The following is a 13007-nucleotide window of genomic DNA, read 5'->3' as shown; positions in this document are numbered from 1 at the left end:
AGATTTCTCACAGTATTACTAGAGGTCAGGGTAATGCCATCCAGAGTAAGGATCTGGTTAGACACCATGTTTCTAAGATTTGTGGGGCCAAGTACAATAACTTCAGTTTTATCTGAGTTTAAAAGCAGGAAATAAGAGGTCATCCATGTCTTTATGTCTGTAAGACAATCCTGCAGTTTAGCTAATTGGTGTGTGTCCTCTAACTTCATGGATAGATAAAGCTGGGTATCATCTGCGTAACAATGAAAATTTAAGCAATGCTGTCTAATAATACTGCCTAAGGGAAGCATGTATAAAGTGAATAAAATTGGTCCTAGCACAGAACCTTGTGGAACTCCATAATTAACCTTAGTCTGTGAAGAAGATTCCCCATTTACATGAACAAATTGTAATCTATTAGACAAATATGATTCAAACCACCGCAGCGCAGTGCCTTTAATACCAATGGCATGCTCTAATCTCTGTAATAAAATTTTATGGTCAACAGTATCAAAAGCAGCACTGAGGTCTAACAGAACAAGCACAGAGATGGGTCCACTGTCTGAGGCCAGAAGAAGATCATTTGTAACCTTCACTAATGCTGTTTCTGTACTATGATGAATTCTAAAACCTGACTGAAACTCTTCAAATAGACCATTCCTCTGCAGATGATCAGTTAGCTGTTTTACAACTACCCTTTCAAGAATTTCTGAGAGAAAAGGAAGGTTGGAGATTGGCCTATAATTAGCTAAGATAGCTGGGTCAAGTGATGGCTTTTTAAGCAATGGTTTAATTACTGCCACCTTAAAAGCCTGTGGTACATAGCCAACTAATAAAGATAGATTGATCATATTTAAGATCGAAGCATTAATTAATGGTAGGGCTTCCTTGAGCAGCCTGGTAGGAATGGGGTCTAATAGACATGTTCATGGTTTGGAGGAAGTAACTAATGAAAATAACTCAGAACAATCGGAGAGAAAGAGTCTAACCAAATACCGGCATCACTGAAAGCAGCCAAAGATAACGATGCATCTTTGGGATGGTTATGAGTAATTTTTTCTCTAATAGTTAGAATTTTATTAGCAAAGAAAGTCATGAAGTCATTACTAGTTAAAGTTAAAGGAATACTCAGCTCAATAGAGCTCTGACTCTTTGTCAGCCTGGCTACAGTGCTGGAAAGAAACCTGGGGTTGTTCTTATTTTCTTTAATTAGTGATAAGTAGTAAGATGTCCTAGCTTTACGGAGGGCTTTTTTATAGAGCAACAGACTCTTTTTCCAGGCTAAGTGAAGATCTTCTAAATTAGTGAGACGCCATTTCCTCTCCAACTTACGGTTTGGAGCTACAGCATCCAAAGTTGTCTTCAATGAGGATGTAAAACTACTGACGAGATACTCTATCTCACTCACAGAGTTTAGGTAGCTACTCTGCACTGTGTTGGTATATGGCATTAGAGAACATAAAGAAGGAATCATATCCTTAAACCTAGTTACAGCGCTTTCTGAAAGACTTAAAGTAGTGGGTGGACTCATTTACATTTTGAGCAAAGCCAATTGAGTCTAATAATAGATTAAATGCAGTGTTGAGGCTGTCATTCTCAGCATCTGTGTGGATGTTAAAATCGCCCACTATAATTATCTTATCTGAGCTAAGCACTAAGTCAGACAAAAGGTCTGAAAATTCACAGAGAAACTCACAGTAACGACCAGGTGGACGATAGATAACAACAAATAAAACTGGTTTTTGGGACTTCCAATTTGGATGGAAAAGACTAAGAGTCAAGCTTTCAAATGAATTAAAGCTCTGTCTGGGTTTTGGATTAATTAATAAGCTGGAATGGAAGATTGCTGCTAATCCTCCGCCTCGGCCCGTGCTACGAGCATTCTGACAGTTAGTGTGACTCGGGGGTGTTGACTCATTTAAACTAACATATTCATCCTGCTGTAACCAGGTTTCTGTAAGGCAGAATAAATCAATATGTTGATCAATTATTATATCATTTACTAACAGGGACTTAGAAGAGAGAGACCTAATGTTTAATAGACCACATTTAACTGTTTTAGTCTGTGGTGCAGTTGAAGGTGCTATATTATTTTTTCTTTTTGAATTTTTATGCTTAAATAGATTTTTACTGGTTATTGGTGGTCTGGGAGCAGGCACCGTCTCTACGGGGATGGGGTAATGAGGGGATGGCAGGGGGAGAGAAGCTGCAGAGAGGTGTGTAAGACTACAACTCTGCTTCCTGGTCCCAACCCTGGATAGTCACGGTTTGGAGGATTTAAGAAAATTGGCCAGATTTCTAGAAATGAGAGCTGCTCCATCCAAAGTGGGATGGATGCTGTCTCTCTTAACAAGACCAGGTTTTCCCCAGAAGCTTTGCCAATTATCTATGAAGCCCACCTCATTTTTTGGACACCACTCAGACAGCCAGCAATTCAAGGAGAACATGAGGCTAAACATGTCACTCCCGGTCCGATTGGGGAGGGGCCCAGAGAAAACTACAGAGTCCGACATTGTTTTTGCAAAGTTACACACCGATTCAATGTTAATTTTAGTGACCTCCGATTGGCGTAATCGGGTGTCATTACTGCCGACGTGAATTACAATCTTACCAAATTTACGCTTAGTCTTAGCCAGCAGTTTCAAATTTCCTTCAATGTCGCCTGCTCTGGCCCCCGGAAGACAATTGACTATGGTTGCTGGTGTCGCTAACTTCACATTTCTCAAAACAGAGTCGCCAATAACCAGAGTTTGATCCTCGGTGGGTGTGTTGTCGAGTGGGGAAAAACGGTTAGAAATGTGAACGGGTTGGCGGTGTACACGGGGCTTCTGTTTAGGGCTACGCTTCCTCCTCACAGTCACCCAGTTGGCCTGCTTTCCCGGCTGCTTGGGATCTGCTGGAAGGGAACTAACGGCGGCTAAGCTACCTTGGTCTGCACCGACTACAGGGGCCTGGCTAGCTGTAGGATTTTCCACGGTGCAGAGCCGAGTCTCCAATTCGCCCAGCCTGGCCTCCAAAGCTACGAATAAGCTACACTTATTACAAGTACCGTTACTGCTAAAGGAGGCCGAGGAATAACTAAACATTTCACACCCAGAGCAGAAAAGTGCAGGAGAGACAGGAGAAGCCGCCATGCTAAACCGGCTAAGAGCTAGTAGCTGCGCTAAGCTAGCAGATTCCTAAAAAAGTGAATAATGTGTAAATAATTTAGAGGTGATTCAGCAGAGGGAGTGCTTTAGTTAAGGCACGTAAGATTACACTGTGAAACAAATCGTTATCTAGGTAACTAGATCAATCTAACTGCGCAGATTAAACAGCTAACAGATACAGAAAAAACACCGCTGTGCTCCGGAACAGGAAGTGATACAATACCGCAGTAAAAGCCAACCACCAGTAGAGGCAAGCAAGAGCAAGAGTTCTTCTTAAAAAAAAAACCCCACCATCTTTCACCTCAAAAAAATATTCAAACCGCTGAAGTCATAAACATTCATTATTTGTATGTTAGTCTCATCCAACATGTTTCAGGACTCACACATAAAAGTCTCACTCTGGACCTCATTTTTGACTTCCATTCCATGAGGATCTTTTTATTACTGATCAGAACTGTATGTCATGTGATTTGTGTGTGTGTGTGTGTGTGTGTGTGTGTGTTTTTGTTTTTTTTTAATCTCACTACTTTACATCTTAGGTCTGCTGCTTGTTGAGAAATAAGAGTCCAGTTGGTGTGAAAGTATAAGATGCTTGAAAAATGTGGTCCATGACAACTGTGTGGAGCATTTCAAATGAGAAAAGTTCTCCAGCACTTTCATGAGAACACATCTTACCTCTATGCTCTGGACCAACATGGCGATGTGGGAGAAGTCATTGACCTCAGAAGAACCTTGGAGAGCTTGAGAGACCCTGTGGCTCCACTGGGCAAAGACCAGCAGTGGGTCCTGAAGGACGTTTTCCAGGCCTGACTCAGACTCCGAACAAAGCTGGGTCGCACGGCTCTTCACGCTGCAACAGGGAGAGATGCAGAGTCCGTTACATTCCACCCTCCACAACCACGTCTCCACCTGATAGAGTAAATATTCAATCAACAAACAGTGAAAATATCCTTCAGTTCTGTCTGTAGTCCTTTGGAACCATCAGCTTTCTGCTAAGAACAGAAGAGTTTTAAAAGACAACATTAAAAGGTGTCCTGAGCTGGAATGTAAATGAGGAAAATAATGATGATGACAGTCAAAGTAAAACCTTTCATGGCATCAAACACTGTCATCTTCTTTAAGATCACAAAACATCTGCAAATGCATAAATTGAAAAAGCTAATACAGAAAAAGCAGACTTCCAGTGCACAGACTGACTTAAGGGTGCAAACTACACCAACTGCTGTTTATCGAGGCACACAGACAGATGCACACACACGGGCATCAGTCACAGACAGGGGCCGGCTCAGACCGTTCACTTCTAAATGCCGCTTAGTTATATCATTAATATTTGTAAATGCACACAGGGTGATCTACAAATAATCATTGATTTGCAAATGTGTTCAGATATCCACAAATGCAAATTTCATATTTGTAACTTGTAAATTGGTCTTTGCAAATAATGTTGTATTTGCAAATATAAAACTTAATTTGAAAAAAAAAAAAAATTACATTTGTAAAACTGGAAATTGTATTTGTGAATTGAGTTTCAGCATTTGTGGATCATCAATTACAGGCATTCATCACTTTCCTCTGTGACGTCATTTTGAGACATTCTTTTCGCGAAATCCACACAGATCCACAAACAAATGCCTACTGATTCGCAAATACACACTCACGCACACTGGATATCCACTAGATGGCAGTGTGGTTCCATTAATTGATGTGGCTGAATCTACAACCCCTGGCAAAAATTATGGAATCACCGGCCTCGGAGGATGTTCATTCAGTTGTTTAATTTTGTAGAAAAAAGCAGATCACAGACATGACACAAAACTAAAGTCATTTCAAATGGCAACTTTCTGGCTTTAAGAAACACTATAAGAAATCAGGAAAATAATTGTGGCAGTCCAGTAACGGTTACTTTTTTAGACCAAGCAGAGGAAAAAAAATATGGAATCACTCAATTCTGAGGAAAAAAATGATGGAATCATGAAAAACAAAAGAACGCTCCAACACATCACTAGTATTTTGTTGCACACCTCTGGCTTTTATAACAGCTTGCAGTCTCTGAGGCATGGACTTAATGAGTGACAAACAGTACTCTTCATCAATCTGGCTCCAACTTTCTCTGATTGCTGTTGCCAGATCAGCTTTGCAGGTTGGAGCCTTGTCATGGACCATTTTCTTCAACTTCCACCAAAGATTTTCAATTGGATTAAGATCCGGACTATTTGCAGGCCATGACATTGACCCTATGTGTCTTTTTGAAAGGAATGTTTTCACAGTTTTTGCTCTATGGCAAGATGCATTATCATCTTGAAAATGATTTCATCATCCCAAACATCCTTTCAATTGATGGGATAAGAAAAGTGTCCAAAATATCAACATAAACTTGTGCATTTATTGATGATGTAATGACAGCCATCTCCCAGTGCCTTTACCTGACATGCAGCCCCATATCATAGATGCAGACTAACGAGTAGATCTGATTTGATGCAGGTGTTAGTTTTGGGGATGAAAATTTACAGGGTGATTCCATAATTTATTCCTCAGAATTGAGTGATTCCATATTTTTTTCCTCTGCTTGGTCTAAAAAGTAACCGTTATTGACTGTCACAATCTTTTTTTCTTGATTTCTTATAGTGTTTCTTAAAGCCAGAAAGTTGCCATTTGAAATGACTTTAGTTTTGTGTCATGTCTGTGATCTGCTTTTTTTCTACAAAATTAAACAACTGAATGAACATCCTCCGAGGCCGGTGATTCCATCATTTTTGCCAGGGGTTGTATATGCTCCCGGATGAGAGAAGACCGACATTTCAGAATAAATCATTTCACTTTACCGTAATGGAGGCGTCTGATGGATGGGTATGTATGTGGCGATATTGTCTGCAAGGTCAATTATTTTTTTTAATTATGATGTGTCCACGGATTTCATCATGGGGGGGGTTAGTGTTGTACTCTTTAATCGTGATCGTTACTGAGTTTTTAAAATGCTTATCGCAAAGCTTTGTTTTTTTTTTACGACATCATGCAAGTTTTAGAAGTCCGTGGACACTGATCTGTGTGTTACAGATACAAATCAGTTTCCTCGGATCCGTGGAGTTTCGAGGAGAATAAATGCCACTCAAAGCCTGGCTGTTGTGACAGTTGTCATAAAGCAGGACTGGTTGGTTGCTGCAGTGACACTGTGTGGTTCCTGTGCAAAGCTTAGCTAAATGTAGCATGTGGACATTGCAAACTTTTACAACTTTCATGTTTTTAAAAGAATTTTGCAGCATGTCTGTGTCGCAATGCTGTTTAATACGCTTATCTGAACCACTGCGTTAAAGAGTACAACACCCCTGCCCCCCTCCCCATGATGAAATCCGCAGACATAATTTAAAAAATAATGACCTTGCAGACAATATCACCACATAGATACCCATCCATCAGACGCCTCCATTACGGTAAAGTGAAATGATTTATTCTGAAATGTCGGTCTTCTCTCATCCGGGAGCATATAGTTTCAGCCACATCAATGAATGGAACCACACTGCCATCTAGTGGATATCCAGTGTGCGTGAGTGTGCATTTGCGAATCAGTAGGCATTTGTTTGTGGATCTGTGTGGATTTCGCGAAAAGAATGCCTCAAAATGACGTCACAGAGGAAGTGATGAATGCGTGTAATTGATGATCCACAAATGCTGAAACTCAATTCACAAATACAATTTCCAGTTTTACATTTTTTTTTTTTTTTTACAAATTAAGTTTTATATTTGCAAATACAACATTATTTTCAAAGACCAATTTACAAGTTACAAATACGAAATTTGCATTTGTGGATATCTGAACACATTTGCAAATCAATGATTTGTAGATCACCCTGTGTGCATTTACAAATATTAATGAGAATTTTAACCCCATACTTAGTTCGTGATCATCACTAGTTTCCACAACCCAACGCCCAGTCCATGCAAGCACTGAACACCAGAACACCTCCCTGAGGGACACCAGTTTTTTTTTTTTTTTTTTTTTACACAGTATCTCTGTACGTGCGTCTTGGTCAGGATGTCCCAGAGAGCAGTCCGAACAACTGAATACTCAGCACTTTTTAAAAAACAAATCAGTCTGCAAAGAAACACCGTCGAAATACACGACAGACTTCTGTGACCACTCGCAGGGATAAAATCACTCAGCATAATGGCTGGCTCCTCCATTTCTTCAAAACATACCACAGTTTGAGCCCTTCCTCCCCCACCTCAAAAAAACAGCAAATCCAGAAAACCTCTTGAACTGCAGCCTGTAAGTCCCTTCGGCTGCTCCTTGTTTGCACTCGGGGTCGCCACAGCAAATCCAAGGTGGATCTGCATGTTGAATTGGCACAGGTTTTACGTCGGATGCCCTTCCTGACGCAACTCCACATTACATGGAGAAATGTGGCATGGGTGGATTTGAACCGGGAACCTTCTGCACTGAAACCAAGTGCATTAACCACTTGGCCACCACCCCTGCACCCTTGAACTGCAGCCTAGAGACGGTAAAACACTTGAGCTGAAGCTCATTAAAAACATGGATCTGATTCATGTTGTCCTGATGGGCTTCTGCAGACAAAACGTTTCTTTATTCTAGTTTTGTTGTGCTTAGATTTGCTTGTTTGTGGCTGGTTTTGGCCAAACTTTTTTCTTGCTCTGCTCTACAGGGAAAATGTCAGAACCACAGTATGTACTGCTCAACATTGGTGCTCCTACAACGGACTACTGGATGAGATGCAACAGGAAACCTGAATATCATTAAATGTCCCTTTAAGTAGCACAGGTTGTCCTTCCAGTTCTGGAAGGGGGACGTACCTCTGGTGCTCCTTGACAACAGCCAGGACATCATGGGAAAGGTGACGCGAGTCCTGAGAGAATCGAAACAGCTCCTTCAGCTGAGCCTTGAGGTGCTCCACCTGGGACTCCTCTTCTTCCAGAGTATTTCTGACACCCTGACAGACACAGACATGACAGAATTAACTTAGGACAGATGTGCACATAACTGGTACTCACAGTGCTTGTTTGTGCTCAAAATAAATGATGTAACCATCAAACTCCATGATGAAATTAAAAAAGAAACACCCCAGGTGTCTGTCAGTTTTTTTGCCCATCAAAACACTAAAAAATGACAATTGTCATTATTTTCAGACAACATGGAAAATTACCTGAAGATATGCAGTAAGAATTTTATAAGCAAAATTGTAACTATGTTTTCAAAGTACATTATAAATTCCATCGCTCACAATAGAGGCAGCTCATGCTAACGTTAGCCATACTGCTAGCAAGCTTTCATGCTAGTGTTAGCCCATTAGTGTATATATATTAGTGTAAAAAATTACAAGAGAAAGTTTTTATTGTGCACTGATATTGATAAAATTAGCAAAAAACTTTCCCTGAGCCTGAACGTGAGCCCTGACAATGATTTAACTCGTGGCACCAGTTAATCAAGTCAAACTGTGAGAATAGATTCTACGTTGCGCGTACACAGCACATCAAGCCCTACATGTTTTCAAACCGTTTGTTTGTGCCATGGAGACACACACACACACACACACACACAGTCTTGTCCTTTAAAGATGTGTAGCTTCCGTCCCCACCTCATTCACAGGTGAGTTTAATGAGTGGTGACGTTCATATCATTATTGCCCAAAAACCCATGAAACATGGTGATATAATCTGAAGTCTGTGCCGCCCACTGAGAAACAGAGTGCTGCTGCTGGCCTACATTTCTGAGCAGGTTCTTAAAATCCCGTAATATTGTCAGAATTTGGATGAACAGTGCTCCATTACATTACTGCAAACAAACACTTCCTGTTTGGGTTTTTGTAGTTATCGTTGTAGGGAGACTTCCTGTAGAACACCGCTACATAGCTCCCAGGTTGAACCGGGGTAATTACAGAACCACACCCATTCAGGGTGAGAAAATCATTTGTCTACCACCCCTGTCACATCTTGATGATTTAGCCAGCGTATGCCGAGCGTATTAAAAACACTGGTGTACATTTAATAAGGGTAAGTTTTGTATAAGTTAAGAGAATGTTGAGACACGCTGATATACGTCATTTAAACGGTGAGTACATCTAAAAACTTTGGGCATGCACAGTATTTTCGACATTGGCCAGCGTAAGACTCATACGGCCCACACACATGGGACATACATTGTAGGTAAGTTATGCGATTATTGACACATTTCTGTTCACTGATGCTGTCCATTGATTGGCTGAAAGCTGCAGTCCTCATGCAAACAAACAGACTGTTTCAAATATTAAAACCATTCACATACAGAGTGAATATAAAGTCTTAATCTGAGCTGTTCGTTTTAGTCGGATTCATCATCACAGCCTGATGAAAACTTATCCACATAAAGCCTCATGATGATGGAAAACGATGTCTGAAAATACTTTAGTTGCTTTAGCATTTTAAAGACGTCCCTCTGTTTTGTTTCTCAGCCTGAATCACAAGACAATTAACTTATTTTAAAAGTTGAAAGAGTTTGAAAAAGCTGAAATTGAGGAGGAAATTCAGTTTTCCCATTACAGTTTCAGGAATACATAAGAAGTGATATGCTGTGGCTGTCTTTACTGATTTGTTAAATGTGTTTGACACAATTGATCATTTAGTTCTTCCGAAATAGGAGCACTGTAGTAAATTGTTTTGTAATTTGTGTCTGTATCATGGCCCATGCAGAGGGTCGCCCCTTTGAGACTGGTCTGCTTGAGGTTTCTTCCTCAAATCATAAGAGTTGTTTTTCTTACCACTGCTGCTCTGGGGGTTAATAAGGTTAGACCTTACTTGTGTGAAGCACCTTGGGGGAACTTTGTTGTGATTTGGCGCTATATAAATTGAAATTGAAAGAGTCACAACACCTCATTCATTCACATCAGCGTTTATCACATATGTCAGTCAACCTTTCAACATTCTGCACATGATGAAAATAAATCCCATGATCCACCAAGACAATGCGAGAAAATCATGAGCCCAAAAAAAATGTCTTAAAATAAGAAGTTAGAAAAAACCTACTGTGGTCCTAAAAGCAGCAGACTATCAATATGAGGTTGAAGAAAAACAAAAAGGCATGTTCAAACGAGGCGCTTTTATCTGCATTATTTTGAAATAAAAGCAAACAGATGAAATACTAAAGCCTGGGTCCCTCCGAATAATAAGCCATGAATAATGAGCCACGCATGGGTGTGTCAGCGATTAGTCGAAGAATGACCCACATTTTCATCTATCACGTATCCACTATGAAGGTGCCTCTATGTGCCTCTCTGTACCCCACATGTGCCACGAAGCAGCCTCGAGTGAGCCACGACTGACCTGTCATTACAGCCTCGAATGACTCGCATCAGCCACACTAAGCCACGTAGTGCCATGATAACGCCATGTTGGGGCACTTTTAGGCATGATGGGTTTGGTTCAAACCTCCAGCCCTCCCACACCTGGTCCCTTTAAAGTGTGAGTTTTCAATTCATAGATTCACAGCAGCATTTAAAGATGTCACATTTTTTAAATGCAGTCCAAAAATAGATGCTCCAGTACAGACCCGTGGTTGTGCGCTGTGTGCCAGGCTGCTGTCCACCTGTAATACACCAGACCAGCTAGAACCAAAGCACGGGTTCCTGGACAGCCGCCTCTGTGTGGTAATCCAGGTTTTGAGTATATTTCTTACTGTTACATGGGAAACAAGGTACCAGTAGATTCAGTAGATTCTCACAAATCCAACAAGACCAAACATTCATGATATGCACACTCTTAAGGCTATGAAATTGGGCTATTAGTAAAAAAAAAAAGTAGAAAAGGGCGTGTTCACAATAATAGTAGTGTGGCATTCAGTCAGTGAGTTCGTCAATTTTGTGGCACAAACAGGTCTGAATCAGGTGTCCCCTATTTAAGGATGAAGCCAGCACCTGTTGAACATGCTTTTCTCTTTGAAAGTCTGAGGAAAATGGGACGTTCAAGACATTGTTCAGAAGAACAGCGTAGTTTGATTAAAAAGTTGATTGGAGAGGGGAAACATACGCAGATGCAAAACATTATAGGCTGTTCATCTACAATGATCTCCAATGCTTTAAAATGGACAAAAAAAAAAAAACTAAACAGAAACACAAGGAAGAAAATGGAAAACAACCATCAAAATGGAAAGAAGAATAACCAGAATGGAAAAGGCTCACCCACTGATCAGCTCCAGGATGATCAAAGACAGTCTGGAGTTACCTGTAAGTGCTGTGACAGTTAGAAGACGCCTCTGTGAAGCTAATTTATTTGCAAGAATCCCCCGCAAAGTCCCTCTGTTAAATAAAAGACGTGCAGAAGAGGTTACAATTTGCCACAAAGAACACATCAACTGGCCTAAAGAGAATGGAGGAATATTTTGTGGACTGATGAGAGTAAAATTGTTCTTTTTGGGTCCAAGGGCCGCAGACAGTTTGTGAGACGACCCCCAAACTCTGAATTCAAGCCACAGTTCACAGTGAAGACAGTGAAGCATGGTGGTGTGCAAGCATCATGATATGGGCATGTTTCTCCTACTATGGTGTTGGGCCTATACGAGGTCTGTTAATAAAGTATTGTACCCTTTTATTTTTTTCAAAAACTATATGGATTTCATTCATATGTTTTTAAGTCAGACAAGCTTGAACCCTCATGCACATGCGCAAGTTTTTCCACGCCTGTCGGTGACGTCATTCGCCTGTGAGCACGCCTTGTGGAAGGAGTGGTCCCGCCCCCTTGTCAGATTTTCATTCTCAGTAAACAGCTGAGCTACTGCGCTTTGTTCCATAACATTTTTTTCAGGAGCTCTGCCAGACAACCAGCTGGAAACCATTTCGAAGATTCGGTTGTTTTCGGTGAAATTTTATGGGCTTCACAGAGATTAAGGACTGTTACTACAGCTTTAAGGATGGCCAACAATGGCGCATGGCACGCCGTGCTCCGAGCTGTGACGACGAGGCAGAAAACGCCAGATCATTTCTAAGCTGAAGGCTCTGTGGAAACGAGACCGTCGTGTGCACTTTCTCTGGTTATCACAAGAGCTGGACATCAGCCATTTACTGGCAGATTTCACTTTTAACAAGAGATTTTGTCATGGAAAGCCGCACGGCGGCCTTCGTGCGTAATGACCGATTCGCTGTTTGAGCGAGACAAAGGAACACCTCCGTTTCGGCGTGTCATGGGACAAGTTATGACATGCCCAGCTCTCCACAATTTCTCTGATACTTACTGGACTGGTAAGCATTGAAAGCCAAGATAGGCATGTCCCACTATCCCATGACACGCCGAAACGGAGGGTGTTCCTTTGTCTCGCTCAAACAGAGAATCGGTCATTACGCACGAAGCCTCCACGCGGCTTTCCATGACAAATCTCTTGTTAAAAGTGAAATCTGCCGGAAAATGGCTGATGTCCAGCTCTTGTGATAACCAGAGAAAGTGCACACAACGGTCTCGTATCCACAGAGCCATCAGCTTAGAAATGATCTGGTGTTTTCTGCCTCGTCGTCGCAGCTCGGAGCGCGGCGCGCTGAGCGTCCTTAAAGCCGTCCTTAAAGCTGTAGTAACAGACCTTATTCTCTGTGAAGCCCGTAAAATTTTCACCGAAAGCCAGATAATTTTTCAAATGGTTTCCAGCTGCCAGTCTCTAACAGCTTCTGAAAAATTCTGATGGAAAAAAAGTCCAAATCATTCCGCATTTCCAGACAATGAAAATCCGATGAGGGAGCGGGACCACTCCTTCCGCAAGGTGTGCTCACAGGCGAATGATGTCACCGACAGGCGTTGGAAAAACTTACGCATGCGCACGAGGGTTCAAGCATGTCTGACGTAAAAACATATGAATGAAATCCATATAGTTTTGAAAAAATAAAAAGATACGATACTTTATTGACAGAC

The 13007-nt window shown here is 41.3% G+C and overlaps 1 protein-coding gene across 1 annotated transcript in view; it reads right to left on the bottom strand.

Annotated features, from left to right (window-relative positions):
- Positions 1-13007, bottom strand: part of syne3 (spectrin repeat containing, nuclear envelope family member 3) — a 155422-nt gene that overhangs the window by 92849 nt on the left and 49566 nt on the right. Inside the window, 2 exon segments of the mRNA XM_034159822.1 lie at positions 3804-3978; positions 7938-8074. Of these exon segments, the coding sequence (XP_034015713.1) occupies positions 3804-3978; positions 7938-8074 (312 nt within the window).

This window comes from Thalassophryne amazonica, chromosome 19 (genome assembly GCF_902500255.1).
Source record: "Thalassophryne amazonica chromosome 19, fThaAma1.1, whole genome shotgun sequence".
Lineage (NCBI taxonomy): Eukaryota > Metazoa > Chordata > Actinopteri > Batrachoidiformes > Batrachoididae > Thalassophryne > Thalassophryne amazonica.
The sequence above is the reverse complement of the archived record's forward strand: the minus strand, read 5'-3'. Positions and strand labels throughout refer to the sequence as shown.